The sequence below is a fragment of the Anolis carolinensis genome, chromosome 5 (genome assembly GCF_035594765.1).
Source record: "Anolis carolinensis isolate JA03-04 chromosome 5, rAnoCar3.1.pri, whole genome shotgun sequence".
NCBI classification, from domain to species: Eukaryota; Metazoa; Chordata; class Lepidosauria; order Squamata; family Dactyloidae; genus Anolis; species Anolis carolinensis.
The window spans coordinates 97,554,380-97,572,159 of record NC_085845.1 but is presented as its reverse complement, the minus strand read 5'-3'; the positions used below and the strand labels follow the sequence as shown (position 1 = coordinate 97,572,159).

The 17,780-nt window shown below is 38.1% G+C and overlaps 1 protein-coding gene across 7 annotated transcripts in view; it reads right to left on the bottom strand.

Annotated features, from left to right (window-relative positions):
- LOC100556446 (proline-rich protein 5) overlaps nucleotides 1–17,780 on the bottom strand; it is a 224,284-nt gene that overhangs the window by 153,656 nt on the left and 52,848 nt on the right. For all 7 annotated transcript variants that reach the window (XM_062981962.1, XM_062981963.1, XM_008111399.3 and 4 more), the window contains 5 exons: nucleotides 11,193–11,273; nucleotides 10,056–10,104; nucleotides 8,063–8,120; nucleotides 5,772–5,863; nucleotides 5,077–5,217 (listed from right to left, as the gene is read on the bottom strand). In XM_062981962.1, the coding sequence (XP_062838032.1) occupies nucleotides 5,077–5,217; nucleotides 5,772–5,863; nucleotides 8,063–8,120; nucleotides 10,056–10,104; nucleotides 11,193–11,273 (421 nt within the window). The remainder of the gene's footprint in view (nucleotides 1–5,076; nucleotides 5,218–5,771; nucleotides 5,864–8,062; nucleotides 8,121–10,055; nucleotides 10,105–11,192; nucleotides 11,274–17,780) is intronic.

The following is a 17,780-nucleotide window of genomic DNA, read 5'->3' as shown; positions in this document are numbered from 1 at the left end:
TTTGTATATGAATGTCAAGGTTGGGAGAATGAACTCAAAGAACTTTTTTCTGTTTGAGGAAAGTGTGGATGTTGCAGTTGGCCACCTTGATTAGCTTTGAATGGCCTTGCAGCTTCAAAGCCTGGCTGCTGGGGTGATCATTTGTTGGGAGGTGTTAGCTGGCCCTGATTGTTTCATGTCTGGAATTCCCCTGTTTTTGAGTGTTCTTTTTTCTGTCCTGATTATATTTATTTATTTATTTCCCATACTTGTGTCCCGCCCTTCTCACCTCGAAGAGGACTCAGGGTGGCCTCACAACTGGCAACAATTCGATGCCCGATTGGTTTGGGGGAGGAGGGGGAATTCTGTTCACCTACACTTGAAAATTTCCTTGGGCCGGCCCTGCCCGTTAATGCTGCGGAAAGAAGTGCTTTTATTATTATTATTATTAATAAACTTTATTTGTACCCCGCTAGCATCTCCTGAAGGACTCGATGAGACTTACAAAGGCCAAGGCCTCAACACACAATGTAGCAATACAAACAAAAGGCAAATTAAAACAATTAAAACAGTATAAACCACAAGCAATAACAATACGTTAGAACACAATAGAACTGGGCCGGGCCAGAGTAATAGGTACAAGATTAAAAGTGCTGATGTGACAGGTGATATATAAGGCTTATAGGGCAAGTGCAGAGTGCGATATGCGATCTTAGTTCTAATAAAGTGCTTATGGGACTTGGTATTGGAGATTTCCTATTAATCTGGGAAGGCACATTGGAACAGCCAGGTCTTCAAATTCTTTCTGAAGACTGCCAATGTAGGGGCCTGTCTGAGATCCTTGGGGAGGGTGTTCCAGAGTCGGGGGGTCACCACAGAGAAGGCCCTGTCTCGTGTCCCCACCAACCGCGCTTGCGATGCAGGCGGGATCACGAGCAGGGTCTCTCCAGATGACCGAAGTGAACGCGTGGGTTCGTAGACAAAGATGCGGTCACGGAGGTAGGATGGTCCCAAACCTGAGAATCTCGGTGCTTGGGCCATTCATATTGAGAAATAAGTATGCTATGAAACTAGGAGTTTTATAGGTCATAACCAGAACTCTGAATTGTGGCTAAAAACAGGCAGCCAACAGAGCTGGTTGTTTTTTCGTTTCAGGAACAGCATGAGAAACTGCAAGTCGCTTCTGGTGTAGGAAAATTTACCGTCTGCCCGGATGTTGTCCAGGGGACACCCGGATGTTTTACTATCCTATGGGAGGCTTCTCTGATGGCCCAACAGAGCTGGTGAAGCAGGGTTATATGTTGCCTGGTACATCAACAACGTATGCTGCAGTTGCTGTTACCTTTAAAATTAATCTAAAGTCTTACTCTGAACTTGTTCAGAAGTGAGTGTGCACGTGTCCAAAGAACTTGTGATCTTTGAATTAATTGTTTGGCTCCCACTACTGTGTATGACCACCTACACACAGGCAGTTCATATACTGGTCCTCCCAATACTTCAAGAAATCCAATGATGTGAAGAACCTAAAAGTACTTAAAGCAGTTAACTCTTTTTAGACATTGAGTCCTAGGAGGAGGACTTTTGTGACCTGGGGGATCAACTAAAAGGATGAGTCTTGCTCTAGTTTCACACATTCCTTAAATATAAATGCCCCAATCTTGTTGGTTTCTGGAAACATCTCTCTCTCTCTACAGGCTGCCATCAACACACTATATGTTTCAAGATTAGCATCACAAAATCGTAGGGTTTCTTAATAAATCTCTATCTATCTATCTATCTATCTATCTATCTATCTATCAATCATTATACACAGGATTCTTGCATTTATGTGGAAGGCAATCCATATTTATTTTCGGGTGACCCTCACAGTTCACTAAAAGGGGAAATTTATCACCATTTATTATTGAAGTCCTGAATATTATTGTGGTTGAGATCCAAGCACAATAATATTCAGATCAAAAGCTGTGGTTGGCTTACTTATATTTCTTTAAACTCCTATTCTAGGCAGCTGCTTTTGAAGATCTGTGAATGCTGGTTTGACTGTAGCTGAGCACTTGTGAGGATAATACAGACACACAATTCTTTCTATACCTAGGCTCTCCAACTAAAACATTAATGAGTTTTTCATTTTGACGGATTTTAGTTTTCAAAGGCCCTTCACAGATTTATCCTCTGAAAAAAATTATATCAGTTTGACTGGGTTTTTCCCTCTGCTTTTGAAGTATGACTGAAGAAACTGATTACCAATCTCCATACAGTTGTAAAGTGCAACTATTTTTTTTCATGTTAATAATTAAGTCATTCATTTTTGTTAAGAATTTAATAGCGATTAAAGGCAGTTCGTCACATACCCTACAGAAGGTAGTATGCATTTTAATATATGCGATGCTCCCTACAAAGTAGTATTTCTCGTAAAGCTTTTCAATGTCACACTTTATTGCCCCAAATGGAAGGAAACGGGTACTTTCAAGACATGTCTAAATGAGTGTGGGAAGAATACTGCTCATACACAGGTGAAGTAAAATCACGTGTAATGGCCACATGACTTTTTTTTAAAGTCTATTTGTAGCTCATGGTGCTTTTTCATCTGAGGCATTTCCAAGATTTGACTTAAAAATAAACAAAAACTGCTACAGGGCAATGGAATGGTGGCATTATTTGCCCAGCCCATAACTTTCTAGACACTTAATGATCCTAGATACAGAATCAGGTGTAAAGTCCATGTTTAAAATTAAGTGAAAGTCCTTTTAGCCTACTCAAATAAGACAACTAGCAAAGTATTTAGACTCTTGATTACAAGTATTTTATGAGAGTAAAACTTGGATTTGTGGGGTCATTGTGTATGCAGTAAAATTAAGGCCTGTACATTAATATTAGTTCAAAAGTAATCCTGCCTAAATTGCCTCTATAGGGCCTCATTATATACCACTTCCAACTAAAAGCCATGCAAGTTCAATGTTTGCTGCTATAACCTGCAATGAGCAGAATGTACATGCCAAGTCATATGGAAGCTCAAATGAAATCAACTTAAAGTTCATTCTTCTTAAGGACGAAACCACTCCTGCCTGTAAACCAGATTTAAATATACTTCCAAGTAAAAATATTCTGGACTGTATTGTTAAATGTCCATGTGTGTTACTATAGGTTTGGAGATGGGTGTGGAGGCTTTCCAAATGAACACTCTCCCCCAATGAAAATGAACCCCCCCCCCAACAGTTTTTAGTATTGTAGAGCATGAATACATTGAACATCATTCACACCCAAAACTCTCATACTTGATAACTGTCTTGACTTTTCTTTCAATGCCTAAAGTGTATTTTTAATGACTCAACTAAAGTTTTATATTATTGCAATCCTAGAAATTTGGGGACTGAAACAAGTTCATTGAGGGAGTCAGGAATATTTTTGGAAGGCAATACTATCATTTTAACTCCCCCCAAAATAGCTCTTTCAATGGCAGATATTTAATGTATTTTATCTGGTCATCCTTTCTAATATATATGAAGCTTCTTGTGATTATTTCATGACATAAGCAGATTCTGATTTATCTGCATTCTATTTTTAATGCAGTTTATGAATTAACACTATGATAGGGAAAACTACCACCAGTTTGGGACTACACAAACTTGCACTGTGGTTGATTCAGGTTGGAAATTGCTCTCCCAAGTGAGAATCCCTTTCAGCTTGACCTTGTCCTATCCCTGAGCTGCAGCTGGCTCACCTCCAGGCATTCATAACCACATAGGGTTCTTTTCATCCTGTTGCACTGTAAATAGAGTTGCCAGTGTTGTCCAAGCATATTATTTATAATGAGCTCTACCCTAATTAGCTTATGCACTGCTGACTTGGGAAAGCTCTGGTGAAGGCACAGGAGTTACTGCAAGATTCATTGGCCTAATGGAAAAGAACTTGGGTGCTTTGGCCATGATTGATTCATGCTGAGGTATACAAGACAGCCTTTGCTTCTCAATGTAGGGAAAACTTAACAAAGCAGAGAGCCAAGGGTGGAAAAAATGGTCACCTAAACAAGCAAACTTTTCAAACTGGAAATCATGACTTCTTTTCCCTGCCTGTGAGCTTCTTTTCCCGTGAGTTGCTTTTAAGAGTGGCTACAATATGGGAGGACAGGATGACAGAAAGAAGGAATGGGGAGTAACAAAAACAAATAATGCTACCACTGAATGAAAAGAAAGATAATTAGAAAGCCCAAGAAATAAACTATGAAAATTGAAGGGAGAGAACTAAAAACAGATGCAATTGAACTAGATTAGATAGCAACTTATTTGAATAGATCATGCCTACTTTTAGATCTGTATTCTCTTGACTAACACTTTCCAAAATGAACGACTACTTGGTCTTATAAATACATTAATATAGTAAAGCTCTGGGACACATTAAAGGTGCAATAACTGCCTTGACATTATCTCACTTCTGCAAACAAAGCAAAATGGCAATTTAGAACATATTGGAATGCTAAAAGAAACCTTTTCCCAGTTTTTCTTACCACAGGCCACCACATGATTAAGTATTGAAATAATGTCTCAGGGACAAAACGAATTACTTCTTGTCCACGAAAATTGATAGAGCAAATGGAGGAAATAAAAGTCTGAGTGAGAAGTCCAGGGGCCATTGTTTCTTTCTCCTGTTATAGCTATTTACACAACCTTTTCTGCAGCCACACCCAAAATCGGCCCCCCAAATAATAGAATTAGAGCTGGAAAATGCAGAAACCTCTTGGGGTACAATCTGTCTTACAAATATAAATTTCCACTGACAGTTGTTTTTCTTCTTCTTTTCTTTCTTTCTTGTTTTCTTTTGAAGAGCCGTAACTGTTGGGGATGTGAAATTTGCCAGCAGACAATTTCATCTTCCCAAGAATTCTGTGTTGGGCTGATTTGTTGCTTTAGGGATTAAAATTCACAAAGATTTGATGTGGGTCTGGGCAGCCTTTGGCTCCACTGGAGGTTACCGGGCTACCGTATTCACTGCTTCTCCAGATGAATGGGTTGCTGCATGAAAGCCGTCAACCCTGGCCATTGTTTTGATGTGACATGTCTTAACTATGACACCAGATTTGGTATACCCAAGAAAACATACCTGTAGAATGAGCAACATTTGAATTATTGAAGGAGGGACCCTCGCTCGGGAACGGGACAAGGCATCTTCCAATTTGATATTGAGAGTTATTATATTTCTGAAGTGCAACAAAGCTAGCTGGCGGACAGAAGGCTCTTTTCCCTGAAAAAAAGAATGAAAATAAAATCTACTTTATAGATTACTTGATTTTAAATTACTATGTGGAAGCACATTGAGTGTGTTCGGTCCTACGGAATTAAATAAGAAAAATTCCCAGCCCATGCTTGTTTTTGTTAAGATTTTCTCATATTTCCAACTTTATTTGAAATCACAAATTTTTGGTTTCAAAAGTTGCTTGCCCTCTGTTTGGTGGGGCTATTCTCTGGGAAAGCAGAACAAATGACAGGATGCTTTGAATTCTAGTCCTTTGCACAGAGGTATTAGGGACATAGCAAGAGAACAGCTTTTGCAAATCAAAACTATTTTTTTCTGCTGACAGCTTGAATATTGTGACACAAAGAGAAAAATGCTTACAACATCCCCTGTTTTGAAACATTCCCCTCCATCCTGTGTTTTGCGGGTGTACTTCCCCATCCATGAAAATGTCAGTTTGCCATGCTGAGATGTCTGACAGATTATGGCTCTCTGCTGAGAAAACCAGCAGAGTTGCTTTTTCTGGTTTTTCTGGATTTTGAAGTAACAAAGTAATACTTTACCTGAACGGGATAGAATATAGCCTGAAGCATGGGCAGGACATCACTGAAAAAGAAGTCCCACGTTTCAGCCAAGGTATCTAAAAGTTTCTGCCCTATATGTTGGGGAAAAAGACACAGTTAAGATGCATAGGACACAAAAGAACTTCAAAAAAGTATTTTGTATATGAGTGTGAAAACTATCTGCCAAATACATGCATCTGAGTTGAGCAAATACATATTTTCAACTTCTTGTCTCTTTAAGGTACACACAAGGGAAGGAGATTATGTTTTGGTTGCCTTTTATGGATTTTTGAGACAAAGGGCACAGTGCATGTTCTGTACATAACTGTAAACACTTGAATTTGTTGATATGGGAATTGCCTTCAAGCATAACAGGGGAGTCCATGAAAAGATATGCAGAAAATTTATTTTTTGTATAAAATGGGAATCACTTTAATTAAAGGAACTCTATGCCCAGAGCTAGGCTGGTTTCCTTCCAAATTCTATATAGTGAAGCACAAATCATCTTACTCTCACAATAGAGCAAGAATGCAGCAACTGAGACTACAGGCAGTCCTCAAGTTAGGTTTATTTTTAAGTTGAATTTGTTTGTAATTTGGACCAGGCATGCTTTGGATAGCATAGAGAAGGGTGAACACCCCGTGAAGTTTGCTTTGTTGTCTGTGCCCTTGTTCAGAAGATTTCACCTTACTTTCTATCCCTGTGATAATTGGATTTTGAAAAATGTGGCTTGTTGTGGAAACAAAGATTGGCAATAAAGCTCCAGTGGAAACACCTTGTTGCCATGATACCCCTTTCAGGAGTGAATTTCCCTTCCTAGGAATAGATTTTTCTCACGTCCTGTTGCCTCTCCCCCATTTGTAACTATGACTCATTTGTAAGTCAGATGTTTGTAACTCAGGGACTGCCTCTATAGTGCATTGCTCTTTCAAAAGGAAACTGAAATTTATTTATCTTCTCCAACTCCTGGACACTGTTAGAGATTCTGCACAAAAATGACCTAAATATGATAAGGACAAAAAGGAAATTCCATTATGTATTGCCTGTCTCCCTGCAAAAAATAAAAATACAGTAGAGTCTCACTTATCCAACACTCACTTATCCAACGTTCTGGATTATCCAACGCATTTTTGTAGTCAATGTTTTCAATACATCATGATATTTTGGTGCTAAATTCGTAAATAAAGTAATTACTACATAGCATTACTGCGTATTGAACTACTTTTTCTGTCAAATTTGTTGTATAACATGATGTTTTGGTGCTTAATTTGTAAAATCATAACCTAATTTGATGTTTGATAGGCTTTTCCTTCATTCCTCTTTATTATCCAACATATTCGCTTATCCAACATTCTGCCGGCCCATTTATGTTGGATAAGTGAGACTCTACTGTAAAAGGTTTTCTGATACTTTACAAAATTGGTCAGGAAGAATAAGACAGTAGTGCGAATTTTTTTACAGTTTCCACTGATATTCCCATATCCTGAAGTATTTGGGGAAATGACTCTGCACATACTTACAAAAAAATCTTGCACAAAAATGCAGTTCTGCACACATAAAAATTACTATTTTTGCAAAACAGATGTTTTCTGTGCTTTTATTTGCAAAGGACTGCTGTTTATGGTGAGATGCAAGTCCTGCAAACCAGGGAGGCAGCTTCTGGATGTCTGATTCTCAACCATCAAAATCCACAGCATATTCCCCTCCCTTAAAAGAAAACCAGAGGATCAAATTGAGAAAGCATGCACAATGTTCTTTCCCCATCTAGTTGGCAATACATGTATACACAAGCAGGCTTCCTCAGATATATGCTCCATAGGAAATCTTGCTAAATCAAACATCGGGACACTCTTGTCATAAAAAGAACATAATGCAACTTCAATACAGAGGTAAGTCAATTTGGCCCTAAGATCAGCCTGGATAGGATGTTGCCAGAGAAATATGTGGAAATGTCTGTGTGGTTCTTTGGAAGAAGAGTGGAATCTACGTAAAATAATATTTTCAATTACTTGTCTTCTGCAGTTTCTAAGCAGTGTCCAGATTACTATTTAATCATAAAGAGCTTCCTAATTTGAGAAAAAGGTAAACTGTTATCGTGGAGGGTGCAGTTTGCTCAGCTCATGTGCCAGACAAATTTCATTTCCTTGTTCAGCAGGCAGGAACATTAAATGACTGCTGAGGCAGAAGCAGGCTGTTGTTATGGCTTTTGGTCTGAGGCCAAGTGAAAGAGAGTTTTGATTTTGATGTCCTTTTGAACGAGGCACAACAGGCATAACTGATCTCTGGATTACCTTCATAAAACCGAATCTTGTCCCTCAGGATCACCATTCCTTTGGTGAGCAGCTGATTCTGCAAACATAACACATATAACTTCATTTCTTTTCTTTTTTTATAATCTCAATCTATTAAAAGACTATTCTTGTATGTCAACAGCAAACAACTTTTCTAAGGCAATTCATTAGAAAGGAAATACTCATAGGTTTTACTTGGGTCATGGGGAGAGTAATTTTACTGTACAGGATTTCCCATCTTAATATTTCAAACAGTATATAACTCTAACCTCTGCTTAATGACTGTTTTAGAGCTTAATCATTTTGCCTTGATAAACAATCAATATGCAGAGAGAATGGGATTGTATAGTTTATAGCTTTTATGAATGTTAGGAGTAAATAAATTTCAAATGGCTCCCTCATTTATTTTCACCCTTCTCATGAGCAGAGAATTTTTTCCACACTAACATGTCTGGTAAGTAGCCCCTGGGTCCTGATAAAGGAACCTGGGACATATCTACGCTGACAATTTAGATCAGTTTGAAACCTATTTGGAAGAAACTGGTTTCACTCTGCAGATGATTAGACAGAAATGTCTGGAAAGATCTGATTGGTATATAATGAATTTTATGCTATTTTATCTTTTCCTCCATCTTTTAATTGTTTTAAATTTTTTATTGTGAACTTTTAATAGTTTTGGAAGTTGCCTCAAGTTTTGCTCTGGTAGGAAGGCAGAATGAAAACGCAACAAACAAAAACACCATCAACAATAAGTGTCACCAAGTAAACAATTAAATGGACCCACTCCAGTTAAAAAAAATAATGTAGGGCCTGAATTTCTCTGTATATTTTCTTTAAACTACATGTGTCAAATTCAAGGCCCGTGGGCTAAACCCAACCTGCCATATCATTTTAATGTGGCCCTCCAGAAGCTGGACTACAACTCCTGTATTCCTCATTATTAGACATCTGATGGATCGTCTGGAAGGCTGCAGTTTTTGTTCTGTTCAGTCATGTTATTGGAGTTTGAATTTAGATTCAAGGCTTGTGGATATGATATCTGACTTTAAAATGACTTTTCCCCAACCTTAGAACAACAAGTGCTGCTGGGTTGCAATTTCCATGATCCCCAGTCCACATGGCAGATAATAAAAAGTGATGGGAGGTGTCATTCAAGAATATCTTTGATGGTTCTGTGAATACAATGTTTGTTCCATGCATACATTTATTTAAAATATTGTGCATAAAAGTACCTTCAGGCTAATGTGCATAATATATATATGAACCGAAAATAAATATAATGTTGAGCTTGGGTTCTATCTCTAAAATATCTCGATGTACATGCAAGTATTCCAAAATTTGAAACAATCCAGGATACAAAATACTTCTGGTAGTATTTCAGATTAGGGATATTTAATCTATATTTGAAATGTTTTGCCTACACTGCCCAAAGGACAATTTTTACAGATAATTCACGAATTAACTTACTCTCTGATTCTTCTATCCCTCTGCTTCTTACATTGTGGGTTCTGGCCTGAAATGGGGTTCCTTTAGCTCAATGTTGGGGTCCCAAAAATTTGTCTAGCATTCCACTTAGTGACTGAATCTCTCAGCAGCAACATGCAGAAAATGTGTCACCTGTGCTTCCTTAAGCAGACTGTTTAACAAACCTTGAAAATACTAGTTTATTAACAGTAAATGTTGATTTTGATACATATTTTATACCTATATATTTTGGACTGCATAAAAAAATTATCACATGAAAGGGATTGAGAGTAGAAAAAAGTATAAGAAGCCCTGTTCTATACTATACTTTCTAAAAATAGCTGTGTCAAGAGTGAAATGTCTTACGGAAAGGCCAAGCATACAACCAACCAAATCTGTGAGGTTTCAGTACTCAAATTTCTTTAGGACGGAAACATCTGCTGTTAAGTGTATCCATCTGCATGCTTCTGATAACAATGCAAAACATAAATAAAAGTTTAAGCATCACAAAAATGCAAGCTGTACAAACCTGTAAATATTCAGTAAAGAAGGATCCGAGCTCCGTTTTCAGTAACTGCCTATTCCAAAGAGGAACAAAAATACATGAATCATTGGACTGTACTCTATCTATTTTTACTGTAGTTTAAAATGATTTAGCTTCCTACATAAGTGTTGTTTATATCATTGTACTGTAGATGTATTCATTGTGAATGATTTCATAATCACTGAGCTCCTAGCATTACCAACCAAATAACTATTTAACTATTGCATCTTTCCTTGCTTAATATTATTTTTAAAGTAACATTTTTTAAAAATGGAAGAAGTATTAGGGAAACATAGAAGGATGGAGAAATACTGTGAATAAGGTAGGATAACTCCGTATGCCAATACCATCCTCTTGAAGAATCTAATATGTGAATTTATGAACTTTTTTGCCACAGTGTACATCACTTTAAACTTCAATTTCCTCACATTACACTTCCTACTATTTTTGCTTTCCACAACAAAATGAGTAGACCCAAACTGAAGCAAAATTAAACAAAACAGCTTGTTATTGATTTTTATTCTGGGCTAAGATGCTTCTAATGTGCACTTAGCATATTAAAACTGAACCTTTAAAAACCTTTATGACTGAGGTGTAACTTAGCTATGAGAAGGGCAGGAAATGGACATATGCAATTGATTTGTAGTGAAAATCCTTCCAAAACAGGGAAGTGTTTTTCTATAAGGCAAGAAATACAATAGTGCATTGCAAAGTAACTCTGGGATGCAAGTTGTCTATAAATAACATCTGGAGACAGCTAAAAATGTCTTTTGTTTGAGTCATTGATACCCCATTTCATCATAATTTCCTCTCTATCTTTGTTGTTCTTATTTTTGAAGCAGGCCATTCACGTCTAACTGTGTTTCCTAACTCTGTTCTTAATACTTGGATCAGGAATTCAGCATTTACACTGGAGTAAGCTCCTACTCTACCTTTCCTCTTTTTGTTGGGCTCCCCTGGGAATCTGTTCCATGACTCTAGCTTTTACTCCCTGTTTGGATGTTGTTATCAATCTCCATAGTTCCAGTATCATGTATATGCTGGTGTTACCCAGATTCTATATCTCACTGCTCCTTCCAATGAAAATGCACTTATGAGAAATATCTCTGATATAGTACTAACCTCACACCTTCATTGAGATTGTAAAGTTCATGTTCTGCAAGACCTTTTCGCTGGAACACAGCTATTACTCCATTATGGATACTGAAAATAAGGTGTAGAAACAAGCTGTTAATAAACAAATCTTTAAGAAACCCACTTTCAAGAATCCAGTAATATAAATATTATCATACAATTTGTAAAGTCAGTCATTTTCCAATACATGACTATCTATAAATTCAGTAAAATTAATTTTGCTTACCTTCCGCTAAAAACAATAATTACAAAATTAAAACATTAAAAAGTTAAAATTGATTTTCCACCTCCCACCTTAAAGAGATATGATGAAAATATAATCACCCCACTATCTTAAGTGAACATAATCTGTACATAAATTGATTTCAAATTAGGTTTTATTTCCTTTAAATTCAGGGTTTTTGTCCACTTTATAAATTCCTCTTCTGTCATGAATCTATGTTGATCATTTTCAAACACTTATTAAACTTTCTAAACACTTCAAAAACATATTGTTCAACCATTTCCCAAAAATTCTCTAATGTACTTTCAATCTCTACCAGCAACATCTAAAAGGCCATTTTTAACCAGCCCTGATTTGAATAATGATTAGATTGGCAATATGATAAAACTTGATACATGATTTGAAACCATGGTCAAATCATGGTTAATTGCTACATGCAAAATGACTGTACTATGGTTAGAGTCACACCAGACTGTCTTCTAGACTGCAGTACAGGCAGTTCCCAGGTTTCAAAAAAGATGGGTTTTGTAGATTTGTTCTTAAGTTGAATTTGTATGTAAGTCAGAACAGGTACATTCTTAAGTGTAACTACCCCCCCCCCCCCCCCCCACTCTATATATCTTTGGCTAGCATAGGGAAGGGTTGACACCCCTATGGTGTTTGATTTGCTAGCTGTCCCTGTGAGAATTGGATTTTGAAGTGATAAAACTTCAGTGAAGACACCTGTTCCCCATGATAACTTTTCCAGAAGTTAATTTCCCTTCAGAGGGATAGATTTCATTCACTTCCTATTGTTTCACCCCTGTTCTTAACTATGAATCACTTTGTAAGTCAGATGTTTGTAACTTGGGAACTTCCTGTATACTAATCTGTTCCATTTTGCATAGCTAATAGTTTCGCTGTAAACCCAAGGTTTTCATTCATGTTCAAGCAGGTAAGCTAACTATGGCTAAGTCTCAATATAAATAACTAGGCTGCATGTCCCTTAGAGAAAAACATTACTTTATTGTAATGTTTATTAAAATATGTATATCACATTTAGAAAACAAATTTGGCTAGGAGGAGATATATTCAAACAGTAGTTATATCATAAGGATAGTGTAATTGCATTCTCAGTTTGCTATTACAGTAGAGTCTTGCTTATCCAACCTTCGCTTATCCAACGTTCTGTGTTATCCAATGCAGTCTGCCTTTTAGTAGTCAGTGTTTTGTAGTTAATATTTTCAATACTTTGCAATGTTTTGGTGCTAAATTTATAAATACAGGAATTACTAAATAACATTACCATGTATTGAACTGCTTTTCTGTTAATTTGTTGTAAAACATGATATTTTGGTGCTTAATTTGTGAAATCATAATGTATTTTTTTTGTTTAATAGGCATTTCCTTAATCTCACCTTATTATCCAACATTTTCATGTATCCAATGTTCTGCCAGCCCGTTTATGTTGGGTAAGTGAGACTCTACTGTATTAACACAATACTTTGGTTTGGATGAATCACAACAAAGCAATCCATTCATTTGAATATAATGCCACAGAAGCCTTTTCCCAAATCTTTGTTAACAAAGGTGAAAACCTCTGAAAAGCATAATGGGAGAAGAGACTCATTAACATACAATCATAATGTAAATCATGTATGGATTTATTCCTGCAAAACACAATTAACTGCAAGTAATTAATAGCAATGACTTGTGTCCAAGAAGCCCTGTGGACTGAAGCAACATGTTTTGGCCTCATCATAAGAGTGATAGGAAACTAAAATTGCAGAATGGGCAATAGGGCCATTCTCCAGTCATGCAGAAATGCATGAATAGACCAAAAATAGAACACATTGTGTGGTTCTCTTTTCCAGCCCCTCTCCATCCACCATCATTCTTTAATTTAATAAGCATTTCAAAAGGGCTCAAGCTCTTGGTTTGAAATCCTCTCCTGGAAACACAGTTCACTACATCTGAGTGAGTGTGAAGAACCAAGTGACACTAAGCTAAAAATCTTTATACACAGCAATGCAACTGAGGTGCAGTTCATATAATATGAAATATCTGTAAGCACTTCCCAAACGGAATTGGATTTATTGTTATCTTGCATAATTTATTCTATTACTATGCAAGTATATTCAAATAGAAAAGCAAAGAGATGTTGACTTATGGTAACCCCCATGAATAAATAAATCAAATCCCATTTGACAGAGGAGCAGGAGAGTCAGGTTGCAAGACAAGAGTAACAAGGAAAGCTAAGGTCACAGTCCAGGGGGAGAAATGCTATCTGTCAGAGTCCAAAAGTCAAAACCCTTGAATACAAAGGGGGGGAGGGGCAGCAGAGCCAGTTTACAAGACAAAAACCAGAACATTATCTGCCACCTAGAATTCCACCACTGAAAATTTTTTCTCCTAGGATCTCAGCTGGTGGTTGCTAAATCATCCTCTTCTATGCTCTATTGTGTTTATCCCTTTGCTAGCTTGCTCAGAGGAACCTCTTCTTTATCCCAGATGAACTCCCCTTTATTCCAGAATCGGATCCCAGATTATCTGCTTTAAACTGGAATATATGAGTTTCCACTGCCGAACAACCTGGGATAAACAAATAACCTGGGATCCGATCCTGGGATAAAGGGGCAGAGTGGAAATGCCCTAAGGAGAGACCCTCTATAGATGCTATTCCCTAGGATTTGGAATCACCCTTTAAAGGAGCTTATGTTATCCCCTTATTCATAAAACTTGTAAACAACTTTTTGTAGGCCAGTATTTAGTATATTTAATATGATCTCACATAATCACATTCTGAGTTTTATATGGACTCTTTCCTTCTTTTCTAACGTTTCATCCTCAATACGAAGGCTATCAGCATGTCTCTGATAGCTATTAATACAAAGGTGGGTAGGGTGTGTGTGAACGTGGTCTTTCTGTGCAAATTATTGCATTTATGCCTTGTTTTGTGATCTCCTTAGAAGCACCAGGCTAGATAGCATATGAAACAGGATGCTTGACAAAAGTCCCATTTATGCTATGCAATTATAGTTTCCATAGTTCCCTACTAGCACAGCCAGTGCTGGGGAAAGACTCAACTAGACTGATATGTGTTCAAACATATCCTGTTCAACAGGACCCTTCTTACATTTTTAACAGGCAAACTTTTGAAGTATTCCTACATACTCAGTAAAGGCAGCCTGCAAGCTTAAGAACCTTGGAGGACTCTGTAAACAATAAATATTTTGTGATAAACCATGGAAGTTAATTCCAACATTTTGATGAAACAAAATGACTGGTAGTATTCATTTTGAAAAGCATGTAATGAATGGACTGAATGAATTATATGTTTAGGGTCTGGCCGGGCCTATAAAGGTCTGGCAAGAATGAAGACACCATCCTAAAAACTGAACCTGGAAAACTGCATTATGGAGAAAAGGGAGGTGAAGAATTCATGAACTTTGGCATAAAAAGTACTAATGAGAAAACTACTGAACTGACCTGAGAACTTTGGGATGTAAACAACACATGTTTACATAGTCAAAAATAATGACATTTAAGAAAGAAGTTAAATAACCTATCTGTTCTGGAATTGATGAGGCTCAAGAAGGTCTGACATGAATGACAGAGGTTGTCGACACAATCAAGTAATGAATAACCAAAAAAAGCTCTACATAAGAGACGCTTTTCCTTTTCGACTATGTGCCAGACCTGCAGGGATGCAGTGTCTGTCCACTCGCCTGCTTCCTTCCAAGAAGCCTGAGCAACTTAATGGAGAGGGATGGTGAGTATGAATGTTGAATGTATGCAGTATGAGTGAATGTTGGAGTATATGCGATGTTTCCCCTTTGTCTGTGTAACCAATATAGCTATTATAAAATCCAATACTGGAGCATGTGTGTCTACTTCTTTCTCTGAAAATTCCTGATGTACTTTATCCCACTAATGGATTAAAGAACATTTTTAAGGTTCATGGAAACACACAAAGTCATATCTTTTAATTTGGTTTGCCACTGCCTTCAAAGCACTGCTTAGCAGCTAGAGGTACCAGGTCAGGATCAAACCAGGCCCTGAGATTTCAGGCAAAACCTTTAGTTCTGAGGCATTCCTGATAAGGTCATAAAGTGTGATAACATGAGAATCTGAAGTATCAACTAAAGTACTGTAACTCAAATCATGTTATTCATGTCATAAACTCAATAGCTAGCAGAAATGATAAAAATCTACTGAGAATTCAGTTTCCCCAGCTCTTTGCTGAGTAATGGACAAAGACTCACTTTCCCAAGCTCTATTTTTGATCCCTTTGAAAGTATTGCTTTTAAGGATGCACGAAATCGAACATTTTTCTGCTTTGAACAGAAAAGGGCCTACAATACCCACGGAGGAACCAGGGTAAGTAAAACAGCCTGAAACCTATTGGTCATGTATGTGAATGTGTCTTGAAGTTGCCTGTTGACTTATGGTGACTCTGAGAATTTTCATAGGATTTTCTTAGCCAAGGAATGAACATAGATGATTTTGCCAGTTCCTTCCTCTGAAATATAGCCTACAGCACCTGGTATAAACTGGCAAGCATTATGAAGCTAGGTGAGGTCAACTCTGGATAGATCAGACAGAATCTAGTGCTTTGGGGCATTTAAGCCTCTTAATGGTTAGCTCACACTATGCATGTATATTTCAATAAAATATTCTTGTCTTGAGATTCATTCTCTTTGCCCTAAGGATTACAGAAAAGGGTTTAGACCAGGCTTCTTCAACTTGCAGCTCTCCAGGTGGTTAGGTTTCCAACTCCCAGAAGTCCTAGCCAGCTTGTTCATTGGTCAGGGATTCTGGGAGCTGAAAATCAAAACACCTGGAGGACCACAGGTTGAAGAGGCCTAGTCTAGACCCTGATACCTGGGAACTGAATTAACATCCATTCTCATGTTAGTTACCCTGCCTCCTTGCACCCCATGATGTGTCAACTATTCAGAACAAGCCTGTTCCTACTGGCAGATTCTTTTCTTACTATGTGTTTCTCCCATTGTGCTGGTGTATAACAGACAGCTGAAAGAAAACTGGTTTATCCCATACATGTAGCCATAGAAGAGATAATGAGTTCATATATTCACTGACAACAGCAAAAATGTATCTTGCACAGTTTGGGAAGACAACAATTTTGTCATTTAAATGACTTGGTGGGGCCAACAGGAACAATACATTTCTGAATAGCATACCATATTAAAGAAAGATAAAACCATAATTTCCATATGAAACATTACAATGGTACAAGAGGAATTCTGGATCAAAAAGCACTGCTTGCTCATCCACGATGAAGTGGGAATTTAAGTGGCTTATAAGGGTTGTTGCGATGGTGGTGGTGTGCCTTCAAATAATTTCTAATTTATGGTAACTCTAAGGATTAAATAATACCTTGACAAAATTTCTTCAGAAGGGCTTTGCCTTCTGAAGTTGAGAGAGTGTGACCTGCCCCAGGCACCCAATGGGTTTCCATGACCAAGTGAGGATTTGAACCCTGGCTGTCCAGAACTACAGTGGTTCTCCTTAAAGAATTGGCATTCTGAAAAGAAATCTCTCTCTGGAAAAGTTCAGGGAACTGTCTCTCCTGACAGTTTTTAAATTGCCCAGGTAACCAAAATGTCTAAAAACCGTCCAATTTCTTGATTACAAACAGCACAGATGTATGTTATTTATGAGAAGTACCCATGCTTGAGACACGGATATACATAAATCTTGTGACAAACACACAAATATTCTATGCTGTAGTTCCCGGTTTGCGGTCAAGCTAACAGAATGTTAAAGATGGTGCAGTACACTTTGGGAAAAAGTATTCTTCAAGGCAACTCCATTAAAGCAGACATTTCTTCAATGTGGTACAGTAGAATCTCGCTTATCTGACATAAACTGGTGAGCAGAATGTTGGATAAGCGAAACAGTTGGATTATAGGGTGGGTGCAGAAGAAGGAGCCCCTTCCCCTGTTGCTGAGGAAGAGACTTCTCCTCTTCTTCGGCAAGCTGGCCATCAGGAAGAGGAGGAAGCTTCTGTTGCAGCTACTTCTTTGCTCTCCCGCCCTCCTTCCCTCGCTCATTCACTCACCAGGCCGGGTCCTAGTGCTGCCGCCGTCACTGCCGGGACCCAGCCTGGTGAGTGAGTGAGCAAGGGAGGGCCTTTGCCACTCTCCTTCACTCACCCTCCCTCCCTCCCTCGCTCACTCACTCACTTACCAGGCCAGGTCCCAGCAGCGACGGCAGCAGCACCAGGATCCAGCCTGGTGAGTGAATGAGTGAGCAAGCGAGTGAGCGAGGACCTTTGCTGCCCTCCTTTGCTCACTCACCCACCAGGCTGGGTCCCGGCAGTGACAGCCGCAGTGGTGGCAGAATCAGTA